The sequence below is a fragment of the Xenopus tropicalis genome, chromosome 6 (genome assembly GCF_000004195.4).
Source record: "Xenopus tropicalis strain Nigerian chromosome 6, UCB_Xtro_10.0, whole genome shotgun sequence".
Lineage (NCBI taxonomy): Eukaryota > Metazoa > Chordata > Amphibia > Anura > Pipidae > Xenopus > Xenopus tropicalis.
The window spans coordinates 68,282,351-68,303,755 of NC_030682.2; the positions used below are offsets into that span (position 1 = coordinate 68,282,351).

A 21,405-nucleotide genomic window follows, 5' to 3' on the forward strand; every position below is an offset into this window, starting at 1 on the left:
GATATCCTGTACAATATAGTTCCCTCATACATACTTTACAGGAGGAACAATCTGTGTCAGTTGTCACAGGAGATACAGACTGCAACAAGCCACTGTGGGACTATTATTACTGACCAACACAAGTGGATTACAGTGAAAACACTACTTAGAATCACAGATAATTGTGACAGTATACATTTGAAGCTATAATAACAAAGTACAAGCATCCTGGATGTAAATTGTTGTTTAAGGGCCCCAACGCTGCCGGCTTATAGGACATTAGGGGAGCTCCCAAACTTTGTTGTTAGAACTTAACTGCTAGTGCAGTTTACATTGCATTGCACTGTTATTGCTATTTCTGCCTGTTCATATTTTTTTGCATTTATCTGCATTTAATTTTTCTAACTCATTTTCAGCCCAGTTCCTGTGTAATAAATCTGGGTTTACTTCCTGTTTGTGTTGGTATTTACTGGGAATCTTTGGGGTGTCACCACAGTCACAACTACAGTACACCAAGCCATACCCTAGGGTGGGCTACATTTGGGGGCTCGTCCGGGATTCTTGAAGCTACGCCCACATTCCCTTTAAGAGTAACAGCCAGAGAAGAGATCCAATATGGACCCTGAAACTGTTGCAGAGTGGTGCCAAACCCTAAACATCAACACAGACCATTGTCTAGCACTGCTACTTCCTAAAGAAGATTTTACTACTAGGCAAATATATCAATTAATGGATGAAGTCATTCCCCAGGGTCGTTGTTTCATAAGAGGCATGAAGAAAGATGATGCTACTGCTACCACAAGTGTGTTGCTGGAGTGGGACTGCCGAGTAATAAACCTAAATGCACCACCTACAGTAGAGTTTGGTAAAGAGGGCCACAAAGCTCGGTTAGTTTTCCCCACTGAAGGGTCACCAGAAGGGGGATCTCCTACATCTACTGCAAATGAGCCACCTTTGGCTGTGTCCACAACAATAGGACCTGACTTCATTACTGCCCTAGGTGACTTTGTTGAGAAATGTACAAAGGGCAGCAGCCCCTATAATGGGATTGGTTATCGTAAACTGCGGTTCTTCTCTGGATCCCAGCCTGTTCCTACAGGTGAGGATGATTATGAGTCTTGGATGGAACAGTCTATGCAAGTATTGGATGAATGGGATATTCCTGAGGCCCATAAGAAACAAAGAATAGCTGAAAGTCTGAGAGGAGCAGCTGCAGACACTGTGCGGAATCTGAAGTTAAGTAAACAGGACTGCACTGCCTATGATTATCTGCAAGCTTTGCAAGATGTGTTTGGCAGAACTGAAAATGCTGCTGATCTACTTTACCAGTTTGAGCATACTTATCAGGGGCATGGAGAGAAATTGTCAGACTATATACAACGTCTAGACAAAATCCTTCATCAGATATTGTTAAAGAAGGGCTTGGATCCAAAGTTGGTGGACAAAGTGAGAGTGAAACAGATCCTACAGGGAGCTCAACCCCTTGATCCCATAATGCTGAAGTTGAGGATGAAACAAGGGGAGGAAACACTCACGTACAATCAGCTAATAAAAGAAGTCCGAGAGGAGGAAGCCAGGCTAGAGGTCAAAGGGTCGATGGTGGGTGCCAGCTCTGGGCCAAAAGCCACAGTCAAAACTGTATGCCCTATGGAATCAAGTCAAGAGATGACCCAGATGAGGGGACAACTACAGATGTTAACCGAACTAATGACTCAGTTAACCAAAAGTCATTTGTCAACCTCGGGGGCAGCTAGCACTATGCTCAATACCACATCTGCAAGGTCAGACAGGCCTGGTCCTACCCCTGATAACACTTTCGGAAACATAGTGATATGTTACAAGTGTGGAGAGGCTGGTCATTATAGAGCACGATGTCGAAACAAACCAAACCCCGATAAAGTAATCAACCAATTATCTAAATTACTGAATGCAGAGAGGAAAAAGATGCAGGGAAACTTCAGAGAGCCTCAGTGAAGGAGCAAGCTGGGCGCTCATTTAATGAATGCTCCAAGAAAACCCTTAATAGTGCTAAAAGGTGTGAGGAGGCAGCTCAGTCTAACAAAAGCGACCCTCATCCACAACCTAAAAATGCCCGTAAGCAGACTTCAAGAAGACACAGGGATCATAACAGTTCCCCTAAATGCCATACTGATGGTGCAGAAGGATACTTACAGAAGCAAAGGAAACTCCCTGCTGTCGGCTGTCATCATGGCAAATCAGACCAAAGTGAGCTGATGCAGAAACCAGCACTCCCAAATGGTTTAATTGGGCCATCACCCATTGTGCCAGTTCAAATTGAAGGGGTTTACTCAGAAGCACTCCTGGATACAGGAGCCCAGGTGACTTTACTGTATCGAGATTTCTACAAGAAATACCTCTCGCACATACCTTTGGAGAAGTTAGAAAAACTAGAGATATGGGGACTGAGTGAAACAAAGTTTCCCTATGATGGATATGTCAGTGTCAAGCTAGAGTTCTCTCCTACTGTGGCAGGAACTAATGAAGCAGTTGAGACATTGGCGGTGGTATGCCCCAGACCTCCTGGAGCTCTGCAGAATGCTGTGGTGGTGGGCACAAATACTGATCTGATAAAACGAATGTTAGCTCCTCAATTGGAACTGAAAGTGAAAAAGGGAGCCTCAATTCACCCGTTACTGCAGCCAGTGCTATCTTCTCTGGTGCGACAGAAGGAAGAACCTTCCGAAGGAATAGGAAATGTGTGGTACCTACAGAGGAAGGATCGTGTAATACAACCAGGGAAAATCACCTGCATGAGAGCCAGGGTAAAAATATGTTGGGAAAACCCTGGACATCATTTGGTAATTGAAGGTGGACCGGGACTGGACCTACCTTTTGGAGTAGAGTTGATCCCTGAAGCCTTGCCAGCTGACTGCCTGAAGAAGAATTGTGGCACTGTGACAGTTGGGCTCAAGAATACTACCAATGAGCCTGTGTTTCTCCACTCACACTCACTTTTAGGAAGAGTCTATTCAGCCAGTCTTGTGCCTGTAGCCGCACTGGGGAGGGATAAAGCAGAAGCCACAGTGTCAGCTGAACTGTTTGATTTAAGTAACTCTGTTATTCCACCTGAATGGAAAAGTCGTTTACGGAAACATTTGAATGAGCATAGTGCTCTTTTCTCCAGAAATGACCTTGATATGGGATGCTCCACCAGCACAAAGCACAAAATTCGTCTTAGAGAAGATAAACCCTTTCGGGAGAGATCTCGCCGCATTGCCCCAGGTGACCTGGAGGATCTTCGCAAGCATCTGGAAGAACTCAAAGCTGCTGGGATCATCAAAGAGTCCCGAAGCCCTTATGCATCCCCAATAGTAGTAGTGCGGAAGAAGAATGGTTCAATAAGAATGTGCGTGGATTACCGAACTTTAAATCAGCGCACTATTCCAGACCAGTACACCACCCCGAGGATTGAGGATGCCCTTAACTGCTTGGTTGGAAGCAAATGGTTTAGCGTGTTGGATCTAAGAAGTGGTTACTATCAGCTACCTATGCACCCAGAAGACAAGGAGAAGACTGCTTTTATATGCCCTCTGGGTTTCTTTGAATTTAATAGGATGCCCCAAGGTCTCTGTGGAGCTCCAGCCACATTTCAACGACTTATGGAGCGCACTGTAGGTGACATGCATCTGCTGGAAGTACTGGTGTACCTAGATGATCTGATAGTCTTTGGAAGGACACTAGAGGAGCATGAACAGAGATTACTGAAAGTATTTGATCGATTGGAGAAAGAAGGCCTAAAGTTGTCCCCAGAAAAGTGCCAATTCTGTCAGCCGTCAGTGAACTATGTGGGCCATGTGGTATCTGCAGAAGGGATAGCCACTGATCCCAGCAAAATTGAAGCTGTATCCTCCTGGCCCAAGCCCAGGACAATCACTGAACTCCGGTCTTTCCTGGGATTTTGTGGGTATTATAGGAGATTTGTAAAGGGGTTCTCCAAGGTGGCCCAGCCATTGAATCAGCTCCTTCAAAGTAACACTGAAGTAGAAGGGTCAGACAGAGACATCCTGGCCAAGAGGCTCAGAGGTCAAGGGTGGACCAGAGAGTCTATAGAAGACTTTTGGACAGAAGAATGTGATAAAGCCTTCGACCAGCTAAAGTACTGCCTCACTCATGCACCTGTGCTGGCCTATGCTGACGCAACTAAGCCCTACACACTTCACATAGATGCTAGCAGGGAAGGCTTGGGGGGCATCTTGTACCAAGAATATAATAAGGAGTTACGACCAGTAGCTTTCATCAGCCGAAGTCTGTCACCATCTGAGAGGAACTACCCAGCTCATAAACTTGAATTCCTTGCACTAAAATGGGCAGTGGTAGATAAGTTGCATGAGTACTTGTATGGAGCAGAGTTTGAAGTGCAGACAGATAACAATCCGCTAACTTATATTTTGACAACAGCAAAGTTGGATGCCACTGGCCACAGATGGTTGGCTGCACTGGCACACTACAAGTTTAGTCTGCGCTATCGACCTGGTCGGGATAATCGGGATGCTGATGGACTGTCCAGAAGACCTCACGGAGATTTGCATCCAGATGATGAATGGATCGAAATTCCTGCACCTGGGGTAAGAACTATGTGCCAAGGGATAACTGGCCGGTGCCAAAGTGGAAACTTTGCAGAGAAGATTGGCATGACTGTCAGAGGAATTCCAAAGCTGTACTGCAATGTCACTTCTGTTGGAACATCAACCATGCCAGCCCTTAACAAAGGAGACATAAAGAGAGATCAGAGTGAGGACCCTCTGTGCCAGATGGCCATGGAGGCTTTGAGAAAGAAACAAGTTCAGATACTCAAAACTGACTCCCATCCCCTAGCAAGTTTGCTTGTAAAAGAGTGGGATCGGCTGCGACTACGTGATGGTTTAGTATACAGACGAGCACCAAGTGCTACAGACTCAGAGAAATGGCAATTAATGCTGCCACAAAAACACAGAGACTCAGTCCTTATGGCCCTGCATGATGAACATGGTCATCTGGGATATGATAAAACCCTAGGCCTTGTGAGGGATCGTTTCTATTGGCCATGTATGAAGCAAGATGTAGAAGACTACTGCCGCTCCTGTCTAAGATGCATACAGAGAAAGACATTGCCATCAAGGGCCGCCCCTCTTAGCCACATGGAAAGCCACAGCCCTCTGGATCTAGTTTGTATCGACTTCCTATCCATTGAGCCAGATGAGGGTGGCACGAGCAATGTGTTGGTGGTTACAGACCATTATACCAGGTATGCTCAAGCATTTCCCACAAAAGATCAAAGAGCAATTACAGTTGCTAAAGTCCTTGTGGAACGGTTTTTTATTCATTATGGCCTGCCAAAAAGAATCCACTCTGATCAGGGGAGGGATTTTGAAAGCAAGTTAGTACATGAGCTGATGTCAATGCTTGGAGTCCTGAAATCCCGAACTACCCCTTACCACCCACAGGGTGATCCTCAGCCTGAAAGGTTCAACAGGACTCTGTTAGACATGCTGGGGACTCTGCCAAAAGAGAAGAAAACACATTGGAGTCGTCATATTGCCACAGTTGTGCATGCCTATAATAGTACTAAGAATGGTGCTACTGGATACTCTCCATATTTTCTAATGTTTGGGAGGGAAGCCAGGTTGCCCATTGACACGGTCTTTGGAGTGACTGCTGATGACACACCAGTTAAATCACACAGTAGTTATGTGGATCGACTGAAGAGAGATTTACAGAGAGCATATAAAAGAGCCCAGGAGGCAGTTGGTAAAAAGAATATGCAGAACAAAACACTGTATGATAAAAAGGTAAAGATTCATGACCTACAGCCTGGGGACCGTGTCCTCTTGAGGAATCTGGGGAATCCAGGCAAACACAAACTGGCTGATAGATGGGGATCCCAACCATATATTATATGCTCCCAGCTTCCTAATTTGCCTGTATACCAGATCTGCCCTGAAGGACGAGAGGGTCCTATTAAATCCTGGCATAGGAACCATCTAATGCCTCTAGCTGAAACTGTGAGAGGTCCTGACCACAGACCTGACAAAAATCTAAAGAACCCTAAGCCCAGAAAGTCAAGAAGACTGCAATGTCAAAATCCACCTCAACTAGGCATTGATAGTGAAGGGGAACTTTATGATACTGATAGTGATGACGAAGATTGGGATTTGAATTACCTCTTCACAGAACAGCAACCAAAAGGTATATCTAATACGAGTTCAAACTCCACCAGCAACTTAAAGGCAGATGCCCCTGAGTTTACTCTCTATGTACCAGAACCTATGCTAGAACCTACTGATATACCTTCTGAGGTATCAGAGACTGTCTCTGCTAATCCCCCAATGAGACCAGTGAATGGGAATGAGTTTTCAAAAACTGATGAAAACACCAATGATGAAACTGTACATCAATCTGCCTGTACTGAACCAAGTTTGCCTAACAGAGCACCTCGGGTAATAAGACCACCTCAAAGACTAACTTATGATGCTCTTGGCCATAGCACTGATGAAACAGTTTTAGCATCACACCGTGCTGTCTACGCCCAAACTCCCTTATGCTTTGACTTAAGTGGTGGCATCCCAACCCAGTATTATTCAGAGGGAAATGAATATTGTTGGAATGTGCAAAAGGTACCATATTGTAATTTTTGCTCAAGCATGATAAGTAATGTATAGGTTTTTTGGGTTTGTGGTCTTATTGTTTCCTTGTGGGGACACAAGATTTCTAGTGGCGGGAGAGTGTAGCCAAGCTGGTTTCATTGAAAGTAAGCCTATTTTCCTGCTTTATGTGGATTTTCACTGTTGATATAAGGACTGCAGCAGTATGTATAGTAATAGGAATGAAGGGACTACAGATCCCAGAAGGCCATGCTCTGGAGAGGATGTGCTCCAAAAAGTAAGAGGAAGAAGGGAGGAAGTGGATCTGAGCACCTGAGGGGTGGAGAGCTGCCAGAGATCTCTGCTAAAGGCCAGAGTATGTGTGTGATGCTGCATGGAAAACAGTGACAGAGATCCCCCCTGCGCAGTGTGGGAAGCTGAGTGAAATCCTGCCAGCACTGAAGGGAGACCTGCATGTCCCAAACAAGTTTCCTGTCTCACATCTCAGTAGTAAGTGTGCCACAGTACTGAGATACAGGTAACTAACATACAGTATATATCTAACTGGTGCAGCAGCAGTAACACTGGGATATCCTGTACAATATAGTTCCCTCATACATACTTTACAGGAGGAACAATCTGTGTCAGTTGTCACAGGAGATACAGACTGCAACAAGCCACTGTGGGACTATTATTACTGACCAACACAAGTGGATTACAGTGAAAACACTACTTAGAATCACAGATAATTGTGACAGTATACATTTGAAGCTATAATAACAAAGTACAAGCATCCTGGATGTAAATTGTTGTTTAAGGGCCCCAACGCTGCCGGCTTATAGGACATTAGGGGAGCTCCCAAACTTTGTTGTTAGAACTTAACTGCTAGTGCAGTTTACATTGCATTGCACTGTTATTGCTATTTCTGCCTGTTCATATTTTTTTGCATTTATCTGCATTTAATTTTTCTAACTCATTTTCAGCCCAGTTCCTGTGTAATAAATCTGGGTTTACTTCCTGTTTGTGTTGGTATTTACTGGGAATCTTTGGGGTGTCACCACAGTCACAACTACAGTACACCAAGCCATACCCTAGGGTGGGCTACAATTGTTTACTTTTAATGATATAAGGATTTGTACAAGAAAAATATTTTATTTTCTGAAAAATATCAAATGATTCAGAAAGCCTCATGTCTCTCAAACATGCCAATACCAGATATGTATAGTTTTATGCAGACTTTTATAGATCGAAAATTCCTATCAATAAGTTAACAAATTTTTAAAGCACTACAGCAGAATATGCCATACTTTAGATTCCAAAGCCAAAAATCCTGGAACATTAGTTTCCCCCAGGAAACAATATATTTTTGAAAAGTACACATTCTGCCAAATCCAAAAGGGGTAATCATGTCTTTCTACTCCTACCGTAAGTACCAAACATCAATTTCTGAATTAAGCAGTTTCTATAAAGTTATGAAAACTCTAAAAAATCGTCTCAAAGCTACTACTTTCAAGCATTTTATCTGCCACATAAATTAGGTACCCCCAAAAAAATCCTAAATATGGGTGCCAAGGGTCCATTGAACAGTTTGATGCCCATTGTGCAAAGGATTACCAAAGTATCTTGCATTTAGAGACCCCAAAAAATTAAGTGCATACATACTGTATTTCATGGCATATATTTCTACTACCAAAAAATACACAGCCTGTGCTAAAAGTAATAAATAAAACCTCATATTTTGAGAAAGTACGCATTCTGCCAAATCTAAAATGGGTTAATATGTCTTTGTATAGCAAAGCACCAAACAGTAAAGCTAAGTGAAATGTAGCGATTTTTATGTAATTTTTGAAAATTGTCTCAAAGCTTGCAATTTTCCTTATTATATGTCCCACATATCATAATAGCTTTATTCCAGCATAAAACATAGTAATATGAACGATAATGAACAGTTTGATGCCCAATATGTGGCGTACACAGGGACTCAAATAAAAATAGTGCATATGAATTTTTTACTTCTGACACTCTGGCTACTGCAGTATAAGCACCTGGTATGTGTATTATGTACCATAAGATTCCCTAAAAGTACAGAGACCTCTGAAAACAATATATTTTTCAAAACTACACAATTTCACGAAACCAAAATGGATAAATAGGTGGGTAAACACCAGATGCCTACTTAACAGTTTGATCTACAATATGCATAGATTTACCATTCTTTTTGACGTGCAGAGGCACCCAGTTGGATATATTGCAGATAAAATTTCCCTGGGCACAAACAAGTAACAAATAACAATGCAGAATGCAATAAAATCCCTAAAGTTTAATGAAACCACTAAAATCAATGCTTTTTTTTGCCTACTGCAGAAAGAATCCCATTTTGAATATTTTAGCTTAGCCAAATAAGTTTTAAAGACAGAAACAAACCAACAACACCTATGCAGAACAGAAAACTCCAATAAAATGGCTAAAAATTGACCAAAACCACCAAAAAAGATAATTAAATCACTGAAATAACAAAAGGTATTGCACAGTGAGCTTAGTGAATATGCTATTTGGAACAGCAATTAAACAATTTTTTCAGGCACAAACCCCCAAGATGCAATAAAAAAACAGCCACAAAATTGTTTGTGTATATTTGACAAATTGTGTATTATGTTCATGTGCAAGTATGTATGAGTGCTGTGAATTTGTAAAGTGGGGAGGGGGATGAAGAGGAAGCTATCAGTAGCAGAGGATACGGTCTGGGGGCAGCACTGGGGGGTCCAGGAGGTGCAGGCAACAGCAGACATGTAGTTTGGATGTGTCCGCTGTTGCCTAGTGGCCCCTGGGTGATCGTGCCCAAAGGCCCACTTGTTCCCTGATTCTGCTCATTACCTACTAGCTAGGGTACGAGCAGGGAGTGAACGAGCAACTTTAAAAGCCGCTCCTCCACTCCCAGGCCCAGAGGTGATGCAGAACGTAGAATCTACGATCTGTGACACTTTTATCCACAGAACATAGATTCTGCATTCTGTGGCACTTAAAGGGCTAGGTACCTTAACATGATTAAATAGCAGTATTCTAAGCAAACTTCTTAAAGGATCTTACAGAATTTCGCCCTGAGTTTCCCTGCAGTGGAGCACACCTTTTTCCACCACAGGGAATAGTAGGACGAAATACAATTAATTTTATCTAATGTGCCTGTACTGACACAGGCGCATGTAATTACCGAATGCATGTAGAATGCAATATGCTGTGTTCCACCTGCAGTCAGCACTTACATGTTCTCGTGTCAGTATGGGCACATTATAAAAAATAATTTTTTCCTGCTCTTCCCTGTGATGGAATACAGGTGTGGGGAAAAATGCAGGGAAATGCTGGGTGAAACGCTGTAGAGTAAGAGCCCTAATAACTACTATACCAATTATGTAATTTTGTAAAACAATATATATTTAGTAATAAAAATGGTGCTGCTCTAATGGAAAGGCACAAGCAAAGTATAATATTTAAAAAAAAAAAACAAATATTGGGATGATTGCTTGCAGAAAAATGCACAACAATTATTACGACATAAAGAATTAAACAGTAATATAAAATAATAGGGGATTCTTGTAGCCCGTTAAGAGGTTCCTTTGAGAAACCTACCTATTGGAAGCCTCAAACACATAAGTCAAACATATTTAATTTAAACTTATTTGGAAAAAATCTAGACTGTACATTACATTTGTCCCCTCACTTTTTTCTCCCATATGTAAAATTCATATTCTTTTTCATTTTTCATACACTGAATGAATATAAGTTAGATCTAAGATAATAGAGATAAAACAGCAGAGCATTCAAAGAAAATAAAACAATTCACTTGCATTTCAATTTTATAATGCAATCATAGATCTATTTGCAGTAATAAAAGATAGTGCAATGCAATGAAATGCATAAACTTGCTGAATGTATTTACTACCTTCTACTTTTTTTATATCTCGAATGTTTAAGATGGGGATGATTCTCACTTGATGAGGTACATTTTGCTGTTTTATCCTTTTAAATTCCATAAAATATGGCATAAAGTTTAACCTAATTATAGGACATATGTAAATCCATTTTTCTTTAAATAATTATGTTGCCTGTACAATAAGTATTTGCATTTTCTGTATGTAAATGAGCTAAGTTATTATAACTTATTCTCAAAGTGTAATCAAAGGTTTCTCTTTTTTCTACCACAATGGGCTACTACCACAATAATGTACACAATAATGTGTATGTCATCTGATGATTTCATTATAAATCATATTTCTTAAATCTATCATAAAAAATTCAATACTTTATTATTTTGCACATTAAATACATAATTCCATAATGTGAAGGAAATTGTTGGTGTAGTTAGTTTTCTTGAAGTCTTCTTGATTTAGCATGTTTTTAAACATTGCAAGAAAAAGACAATACATTATTTGGTTCTGTGCCTTATTTCTGGATTTTGCAATATCCTCTTCTGCATTGTCTCCTGGGGGCTTGCTTTATGTGCAGATACACTTGTAGGTTGCTTATCCATGCCAGCCTTTTCAGTCTATGAAGCATGTTTAAATTAAGTTATGAGCATTTTGGTTGGGTTGTGTGGATTCTAGCCACAACAATTTCCTGTTACAGGACATGCATGGTAGCAGAAATGTTTCGCTTTCATTCTTCTATTGCTTGCTGGGGATACTGACAGTGGATCAGAAGTCTTCCTGTGGAGGTACAAAAAAAAAAAAAAGAATAAAAGTTAAGTATAAAAATGTGTTTCTAAATTCTTAGTACATCCAGTTATTTAAATAACTGTGTTAAAAAAATGTATTCAAAAAGAAAGAATGTAACATGCAAACATGGCTGGCCGATCAGTTGTGTATTGTAAAAGAGATTTATTTTTAATGAATGTTTGTTTTTGTCAAGCAAGCATTTTTAAAAGTAAAACCAGACTTTAAAAAAAACAACATCATGTTAATTTCTATGTGAACATGTTTAAAACTGTAAAATGTATAAAAGAAAAAAAAAATATGAGGAAAATGCAAAAGTTGCAGAAAGCAATGAAGAGCACATGGAGAGCAATTATTAACTAAAATAACAAACAAGAATAAAAGCTTTATATTTTATGTAAAAAAAGAACCTGGCTATGCAGCACAATGCATTTATAATGCAATTACAAGGGAAGCAGGCTATAGGTGGTAAATGGGAAAGAAAATGTATATGTTAATTAGTTCTCCCTGAATTAAAAATATATGCTCTTCCCATAACAGGTGTGTTAAAATTTGCAGTACCCCACCCCCCAATAAATGGACACTGCTCCTCACTTGGGAAAGAAGGCCTCAGTTATTTAATAAAATATTTAACATAAATTAACATATATAAACAACCGTAATTTATTAGGCCTCAGTTGTTTATTAACATATGTAACATACATTAACATATATAAACAGAATTTATTGTTGCCCAACAAATATTAAACACCACTTAAAACATCCCCAATCCTTCAAGAGGACCAACCCTGAGACCAAGCCAGAAGTCTGGGTCTTACCTCCTATCCAAGCCCCTATCCAAGGCTAACCACTTGTAAAAAGGGAGGTGGATAACAGTTGTTATCTTCAAAAACTGCTGCTGCAACCAGCGGCGGGCCAAGGTGACTGAGCACCATAGGCAACCCAGTCGGCCACCGTGTTATGACAACCAGCAGGGGCAAGAGAAGGGAGCACGGCTAGGGGTAGGCAGGAGAGGTTCCTGCCTGGCACCCCCGAATGATTGCACCCTAGGCAGGTGCCTCTTCTGTAGAGATGTAGCGAACCTCACAAAAAAAGTTCGCGAACTTCCGCCAAAAAGTGCGAACTTTTGCGAACTTTGCGAACCCCATAGACTTCAATGAGAAGGCGAACTTTAAAAACTAGAAAAGCCATTTCTGGCCAGAAAACTGATTTTAAAGTTGTTTAAAGGGTGCCACGACCGGCCACGTCCGGCATCTACATGCCAATCAAGTCGTGTAAAGGTTACAGCTGGTTCACACGCAAAGACAAAACGCCGCAGTAGTGGATACGGATTATATTATTGCTGGTGGAAAAACATCGCTCGGGTGATTTTATTGCAATGTCACTACTATGTGTAACGTGTTTGGTGCACTACTATGAATAACAGCAAACAGCACTGGACACATTAAAGAACAGTAAGTTAAATTAAAAAAAAAGTGATCTCTGGTTGGTGCTGGGGGTGAACTACTAGGAGCAGCACACCAGTCCCCCACAGCTAGACTAAAAGCACTCGGCTCTATAAATTACAGTAGCAAAGTAAAAAAACACAAATAAAAAAAAATGATGTGAATGTGTGGTTGGTGCTGCTGCACTACTATGAGCAACACACCTGTCTCCAACACACACAGACGGAGCTGCAGTACACAATGAAAAGAAGAGTAACAGTAATCAGAAAATAAAAGCAGTCCTTACAAGGACTATTGGGTTACAGCAGATGAGATCAGCAGAACAGCTGCCCACAGCAGCTACATAGCAGTAGAAAGTAGATTACTAGTCAGCAAAGCTACCTAAACTGTCCCTCAAACCCCTGCACAGATCTCACCCTATGCTAACTCATCAAGCACACACAGGCAGAATGTAAAATGGCTGCTGGGCTTCAGTTTATATATGGAAGGGAGTGGTCCGGGGGTGGTCCAGGAGGGAGAGCTGCCTGATTGGCTGCCATGTATCTGGTGGCTCTGGGGTGAGAGGTCAAAATTTGGCTCCAGCTAAGGCGAACCCAAAATTGCGAACATCGCTAAAAGTTCGTGAACTTGCGAGCTTGCGAACACCCGATTTTCGTGCGAATTAGTTCTCTGGCGAACAGTTTGCTACATCTCTACTCTTCTGCATACCCCTAGTTCTGGCCCTGGCTGCAAGCATAAAGCTACATGCTTTGGCACTAAAGCAAATGGGTTTTTTGTTTTTTTTAAAGATTTATTTATTTAAAGCAAATGTTTAATATATTCTTTTTGGGGTCCCTGTGTATAGCCTGTTGCCTTACCTGCAGTTCTGTGGGCCCTGGTCAACAGCATTTTAACAACAACAACAAAAATGGCATATGGATATGTAGTGTATTTTATTTCAAGTATGAAATGTAATCATTTTTTTTTTTTGTAAACTATTTTTATGATGTTTAAAACAGGTGACCTTGTAATCTGCTGATGTTGGTTTGTAGACCTGCTGCATACTTTGGGACCTTTATCATATAACAACTTTGGATTCAAAAGGTAAGTATGAAACAGCTTTATGATGGATTTATGACAATGTGAGACAAAATGAAATAAAATAAACAAAACATGCTTTAACATTATGCATACATTTTAAGTTAAAACTGGGAAAAACACGCAATTTAAACTTAATCAAAATTAAAAGTTATAAGTTAAATTATTTTAAACAATGCATTACATAGAAAAAACGAACAATTTAAACTAGTTTAATATTAAATTCATCTAATTATAGTAAGTAATCCTTAAAGGAGAATGCAAGTCAAAATTTAAAAAGCATACTGCCCAATAGTCCTCCTATTGTTTAGTAAAAACACCACACTTTTGGCTCACCTAATCAAATATTTACTCAGTCACACTTACTTCACATTTTCTAGAACAGGCAGCCATCTCTAAAAAGGTATTCTCCCTTCCTTTCCCTCCTTGCTTCATACTGCACATGTGTTTCATTACCTCCCTCCCCCCTCTGCCAGATCCGCTTCTGATTGGCTGGTGGGCATGCGTAGCTCAGAACAGGAGACAGGATCAAGTTACACACATGCTCAGAGAATAGGAAGGCTGCCACTGGCAGTCTGCAGGAAGGGAAGAGAGATTTCAGTGATGTCCCTGGAGTCTTCACACTGCTGTAGGCTGCCAGCACCATATCTCAGAGAAGCAAGCAGGGATCTGGGAATTTAGATATGCAGTAAGTACTTAAAAAGAATGCCTTTAGACTTTTTAATTTATATTAACCTTTCATTGTCCTTTAACTATAGTTACCTGTTAGTTTTCAAATACACCTTTTAATTTGTATGTATATTTGTGGTTACTGATTGCTGCATTTTCTTTTTTATAATTTCAATACATTTTTACTTGCAATCCTAATAAAACTTCCAGATTCTTTTATGATGATAATCCTAATACAAGTATTAAGTTATTCCGAATAGATTCCGGCATTTTCTACATAAACTTTGTTTTTATTATGGCATATTTTTGCAAATATAGTAAAAGGTTTGCTGTAAGAATTAGAAAAAATCTAGTAATAAGTAGTCTGCTGAATTCTGAAAGGCATTAATGAAAAATGCATTATTGTGTGAAAAAAGTATAATTTCTGGAGTATTTATTTTTACCAGACTAATACTTCAGAGGCAGAATATTCCAATGACATCTTACCTGCCTAACCTGTGACATTTTACAGCTACACTTATTTTAGAAATTCAGAAACTAGCTGAATATATATTGATACAATTTTCCTAAAATAGAGAGGAAGTCTAGTAAAACAGGAGCAGTATGATGATATTTCATTGGTTGCAGAAACTTCAGTTTTAGAGATTCACTTTCGCAAATCATATATTTTGAAAACTGTCATTAAACACAGGTATATTTCCTGACAGCTGGCAGGGTTTTCATATTACCTATTTATAACATGCATTAAACCTCACCAAAAAGAAATATTATATATACAGTATGTGTGTGTGTGCACCTCAAATCAATGAGAAAGTGGCTAGGTCTGCCGAACTAAGCATATAATCAAGAAAATGTGGGATGCTGCTTATGCTATTAGTTACATCTCTCTCTCATTCTATTTTGGTTAGAACAGAGACATTTATTGTACAGTAATGTGAAACCAAATGATCTTATTGCTTCAATATGTTGAAATCCCTAGTGGTAAATATTAAATATAGAGGTTGTAGAATAGCTTTATATGCACAATAAAATGGAAAATGTTTAAACTATTATTGCAGTACAAGGTAGTTGGGGTATTAAGAAGAATTTTGTTGCTTTTCAAATACAGGTACACTGAAACTGTTCATTTTCACACAGAATTAATAAATATATAACTAAATTATAGTAGCTATCAAGTCCCTATTAGACTCTACATTGAGACTTAAAAATTCCAAGTACTACACATTTTAAAGCTTATTTCTGTATATTATATCTAATACAGTAAAAAATAACTGTATGTAGAGCTGTACACAGCTCATGACATAAATATTTCTGAGTATAAATAAATCTGAATATTACTAAAATGCATCAGTGCATTTGTTCACAGGCTCTGCCCTGGAAAACTTTGTGGCACACTGTTGACGATTTACTCAATATTACTAGATGACATATGTGTTTTCCATTTTTCTGTTAAGCTGTTCATAGTATTGGAAAATGACTAAATTATAACAGTATTATGGTATCTCTGTGTATAAGCAATGGCAGCTCCAGGTAGTTGTTTCTCCTAAAACTATACCTAAAGTGTTGTATTACTTTTCCACTTTCTCTAACCCTACCCCATTGATGTCAGACCTCATCCAAAGCTGCTAGGTCACACCCCACCCCTTGCTGGCTTATTTTAAGAATATTAGAATGTTACAAGACAACTACAGGAAATGATAGGTGAGGTTGTGAACAACAAGCCTGAGATACTAGCATTGATGGTAAAACAAAGCCAGCAAGCTAACCAGCAAGTTAAGTGTTAGAAGTGTTGTAATTACTGGCAAATAAACTTCAAATGTGTGCACCATGGCCCCAACACTATTCAGATAGTATCAAAAATATTAGAAAAACAGAAAGCCTAAAACATTGGAAGGGGGTGCCAATTTATTGACCACCATAAAAAGTAGTATTATATGTCCCCTAACAATGTTTAGAGAAAATATTTGTATGGCCTTTTTTATTCTGCAGGATGTGGGAGGCAGGGTGCTTCTTTATTATGTTGCTTGTGTTACCTGTTTTGTTTAGTCTTATCTGAAAAGGTGTATACTTGCATAGCAAATCATAAGCCCTTTTAGAATACTTATGCATAAGTCTTACAAGTGCTTCTGCTATTTTTACATATTGTTCGAACATATGCCTCAGCATTTATTTAATAAAGCCTCACCTTGATTATGCAATGCAGTTTTAGGTCACAGTCTTTAAAAAGGATATTAATGACCTTTGTGGTCTTTTGCTATGGTCACTCATTTAATTACACAAAAATAGATTCTCAACTTTCTCAAGGTTTTTATATTGATATTTACTGTAACTGTTAATGACTGGTGGAGAAATATAGTAGAGGTTTAGCCCATAAGAATAACCAGACTGGTACAAATAGAATGTACCTATAAAAAGAGCTTGCTAGTACAGGGTTTGCAAGTTCAGAATAGTATAGGACTCATTTAAGAGAGACCCAACAAGCGACTCCATACCTGGTGAAAAATGACTAATGCTCTGTTTTGCCCTTATTGGCAAATCACATGAAAATTATATTAATGTTTCTATTGATTCTTTTTAGATTTAATGAGCCTTGATAATAGCCTCTTAAAAGCAGGTGTCAGGGCTCAACCCTGTACAGCACCATGAACCTTTTAGAGCAAAACAGATTTATCCAACATTTTAGTGCAAGGCCAAGTATGGGGGTAAGTGTATTGACGCAAGTATCTTTGCACGTAGGATTTGTAAATATTGCAGTTTTGTGGAAAATGTAGCACGTTGTATTGAACATTGCATCAGCAAATGATCATATTTTGTAAACTAAAAGTGCATGGGATTAACATGCAGTTCATTTAAGACAAAAGAAATGCATAAAAATGTTGATTATATAGACTTTTATGTGTTTTGCTTCTTTTCCCATATTAGTGGAACTCGATCAATGAATAAAACTATTACAGCTTTAGAGCAGTTATAATACATTTTCTAGAAGATTTTCTAGAACTTTTAGTGCACTGTTAACATATATCCAAAAATGCAAATTTTCTGTCTAAAGCAAAGACTCGCTCCTGGCATGTGGTTTGGTGTGTGTAGGATGCTGAAATGTTATCCAGTCTCTTGGGTATTTATAGCCATTGCTGTCAAAAAGCTACTTTTTGCTGGTAGATAAACAGAAATAAATGAAAAAATGAATAGAATAGTTGTAAAAAGCCAGACACAGAGAATAAGATTAAAAGGTAAAGTTTTGCTTTTTGCGTATACTTTATCCTGTAGAAATGATACTGTAATCAATATCAGACTACTATTAGTTAATTAATTTTTTTTTATTTGTTTTTTTCACTTTTTTTCAATTGTCAATTTATGAAATTGATATTTGATTAGAACAGCTTGTTTTATTGCATACATTTTTTAAATTATTATTTATTTGGTATTTCTGTAAGGCAGTGGCCATTTCATTGAAACCATAACATATGGAAAAGGTAAAACAGTTCTTCACACATATTTACTAAAACCACCAAAACTCTTTGCCTTATTTAGTTTAGGGCCCCTTTTCAAACTCTGTATTCCCTCTTCTTTCAAGTCCTGACTCTCTTGGGGTATTGAGTGGAGTCTTTTGCTTTTGGGGTGTCACGTACTTATGTTATGGGTTGGATGTTGAGCCAGTCTGTTCTGTAATCAGGGCAGCCGCTTACCTAAACGATTTACCAGTTCTGTGCTCTTTGACCTTCCTCTCTCTCTAGTTTCCCCCTTCATGCACACTTTCATACTAGACACGTGTTTAGAGCAAACACAAATACCTGAAATGACTTTCCGGGGACCTAGACTACTTGACAGAGACCATATATTCTACAAAGGATAGAAAAGAGTCATGGATAGTGATTTTCATGATTTTTTCAGCAGACATGGATTTGCAGTGAAATTCTGCATTTTGCCATCAGCTAATTTTTTGCGAAATGAATCGCATGCGGAAAATTCATAGTAACATAAAAAAAAGTTTTGGCCACAAAAAGTTGCGGTTGCATCAAAAAACATTGCATGAATCAAAAAAGGGGTTTCGGGACTTTTCCGAAGTTTTGTGAATAGTGATACATTTTTTGCCAGGCACGGATTTGCGGCGAATTTCCGCATTTTGCCATTGCCAGATTATTTTGTGAAATGGGTGCAAAAATTCTTTGCAAAGTTTCACTAATTTTTTGGCGAAGTGAAACGGGACAGATTCACTCATCACTATTCGTTAATTTTTTGCCAAAGCGAAACGGGACAGATTCACTCATAACTATGGAAAATTACTTTCAGCACCAGCCTCTTCATGTTTCAGAGCTCCTTACTTTTATACGGCTGCTCTCCGTGACTTGAGGCTGCCCACATTTTCCACCAAAACTGTTGTGGAAATTTCAGATACCGAAAGTCATTTGACATGTACATGTGTTTATTTGACACGTATATGGGTTCTGAACAAAATCAAGAGTCAGAACTACAGAACAAAGACAGCACAGGGTTTTTATAGACTTTCTATGTAGCATACTACATAGAAAAGTATGAGCATGGGTGTCACTAGTTTACCAGTGTACACTCATAGGGACACATTCATCAAAGTACGAGTTCGAATCCCGAAATGGGAAAAATTTTGATTACATACGATAATTTCTGCTTATCGCAAATATCACGAAAATGCTTACAAAAAAATCAGAATAGTCATGATAATATCGTATTGGCGATTCGAAAGTCAAAAAATTTTCATATTGAAAGATCGTAAATGGCGGGAAAACCTTTCTGACTTTGATCCTTCTGTGCATGATTTTGGAAGCCTCCCATAGGAGAGTGCCCATATGGGCACCTGGCCCAAGGAAAGTCAAGATACCGAAGCTTGAATGAATCCAAAACTTTCGTACTCGGCGAGACAATATGATGTTTTACAGGCATTAATTTCTTGTTGGCCTGACAATTCTTTTGTTGTTTTGTTATGCTATCTTGATATCTACACATCGCACAAACCCACAGAACATGTCAAATGATTGTGACATTTTTTTCTGAACAACAAATAATTATCTCATTTTTTACACTGCTCAATTTATATACTTTTTGCACATAAAGAACACAATTGTTCTTTGAGAACATATCCTAATTGTTAAATAACTAGTTTATTGATTTTCTGGAAATAGCTGTTTGTTTGGCATAAAAGCTTATTTCTCTACCCTCTCTAAATTTAAAAAAGAACAGAAGAAAAAGTTAAAATTAAGCAACATAAATACTAATCTGGGCCAATACAAGAGGGTGTAACTATAAACATAACTATAACATAACTATAAACATAACTTAATATGTATAACATTGCAACTTGTAACCAAACTGTTTGTATAAGAAACATTTTATTAACTGGCAACCTTTTTAAATAGAATAAGGGTTTGCACACAGAAAACACAAGCACAGTGGTAGTATTAAAAAAGTAATAATTCTTTATATAATATACAAAAGGATTAACAACAATCAATTTTAATTACAAAATTACAGAAAATAACGCATAAAGTTGTAAGATAATACATACCACAAAAATTTGCATAGGCAAAAAGAGACACACAGGTTAGCAGATACACTTGCCAAAGATGAGAATTACCCCAACATTTTGGCAAAGAGCCTTTCTCAAGGGGAATCCTGATGCATAAGTTCATGGGGAAGATATAAATATCCTCTCTCATTAAACGCCAATTTTTCTCTCACAGCGAGCACCTGGTTTACTTCCAGGTACGTGATGTCACTTCCACAGGAACACTTTCCTGCACAGTAATGCAGCCTTTTTGCGCAGTTTCACATGCACACATAGGCGCGCAAATTCACGCATGCGCACACAAGCGTGCAATTTCACACATGCACACATAGGCATATTATTTCATGCAACTAGGAAATTTTGCAGATACTATTGGCATATTAACCAAACTTGTATCATAGCAACTGGTCATAGCAACCACCCATAGCAACCTTGCCTTACTTCCCCCAAGGGCTAACCCTACTCCCAACCGTAAAGCCTGGTTCCTGCCACCTTTCTCCCTAGCCCAAAACCAGGCTGCCTACCTCCCTGTCAGGACCCCAGGCCTGCCTACTACTTCCACTCCTTATAAAATCCCTATTTTAACTTCCCCTGGGGCCCCGTGTAAAGGTGCCCTCTGCCAGCTGGGAAAACCAAAACTCTGCATCCAAGGGAGGGAGGGACGCTGCTAGCTGCTCCTCCCGATGTCCTGTGGCAACTGAAGGTAATGCTCCTCTGCACCCACCTTCAGCCCAAAGCCCGGGTAACCTAAACTGGCCAATCATAGTCCTTGAAACTTATGGGAGGAGGGGTACTCCTCCTGGCCCTGTCAAGCCCCTGCTTTCCTACACTACACTACTTATTGCATCCCTAGATAGGTTTATAGTTCTTAGTTTACTTGGAAAGCTTGGGTTGCATGGGGCGGGGGGCAACGAGGAGTAAGGGTCCAAGCAGGCGAGAAACTTATAGCCCCCATCCCAGTAATGACAAGGTTAGCAGTTACAATATTTTTTTCTGTGGCTAGTTGTCATTACTGTGACCATAATATCAAACGTTAACACCAAGGATTTTAGCAGGAGCATGTTTAATTAACCTCAGGGAAACTGCTGTATGGTGTTCTGACCCTGAGGTGGGTGGCTGCAGTGTGGTGATCCAACCCCAAGGTAGGTGGCAGCAGTGCGGTGGTCTAATCCCAAGGAGGGTGACCCTAGTGTGATGGTATAACCCCCAAGGTGGGTTACCGTAGTGTGGTGGTATAACCCCCATGGTGGGTGACCACAGTGTTACCTAAATGGCTATGGTGATAGCAGTATGTCAGACAGATTGGGTGACTTTACTCTTTAAGCTGAGGGGTTTTTGTGTACAGAGTGGAAGGACTGCTAAGGAAGCACCATGGCAAAGTGGTTGGTTGACCTTGGCCTCTGAGCAGG

At 39.4% G+C, this 21,405-nt stretch overlaps 1 protein-coding gene across 1 annotated transcript; it reads left to right on the top strand.

Annotated features, from left to right (window-relative positions):
• Window positions 1-594: 594 nt before the first annotated feature.
• Window positions 595-1,953, top strand: LOC101734457 (paraneoplastic antigen Ma2). Its single transcript, XM_004911457.3, has one exon. It carries the CDS (start codon window positions 595-597, stop codon window positions 1,951-1,953), a length of 1,359 nt encoding a protein of 452 aa, XP_004911514.3.
• The last annotated feature ends 19,452 nt before the right edge of the window (window positions 1,954-21,405 follow it).

What these genes read in the sequence shown, in the direction of transcription:
- LOC101734457 (XM_004911457.3), top strand. Translation starts at nt 595, where the DNA reads ATGGACCCTGAAACTGTTGCAGAGTGGTGCCAAACCCTAAACATCAAC.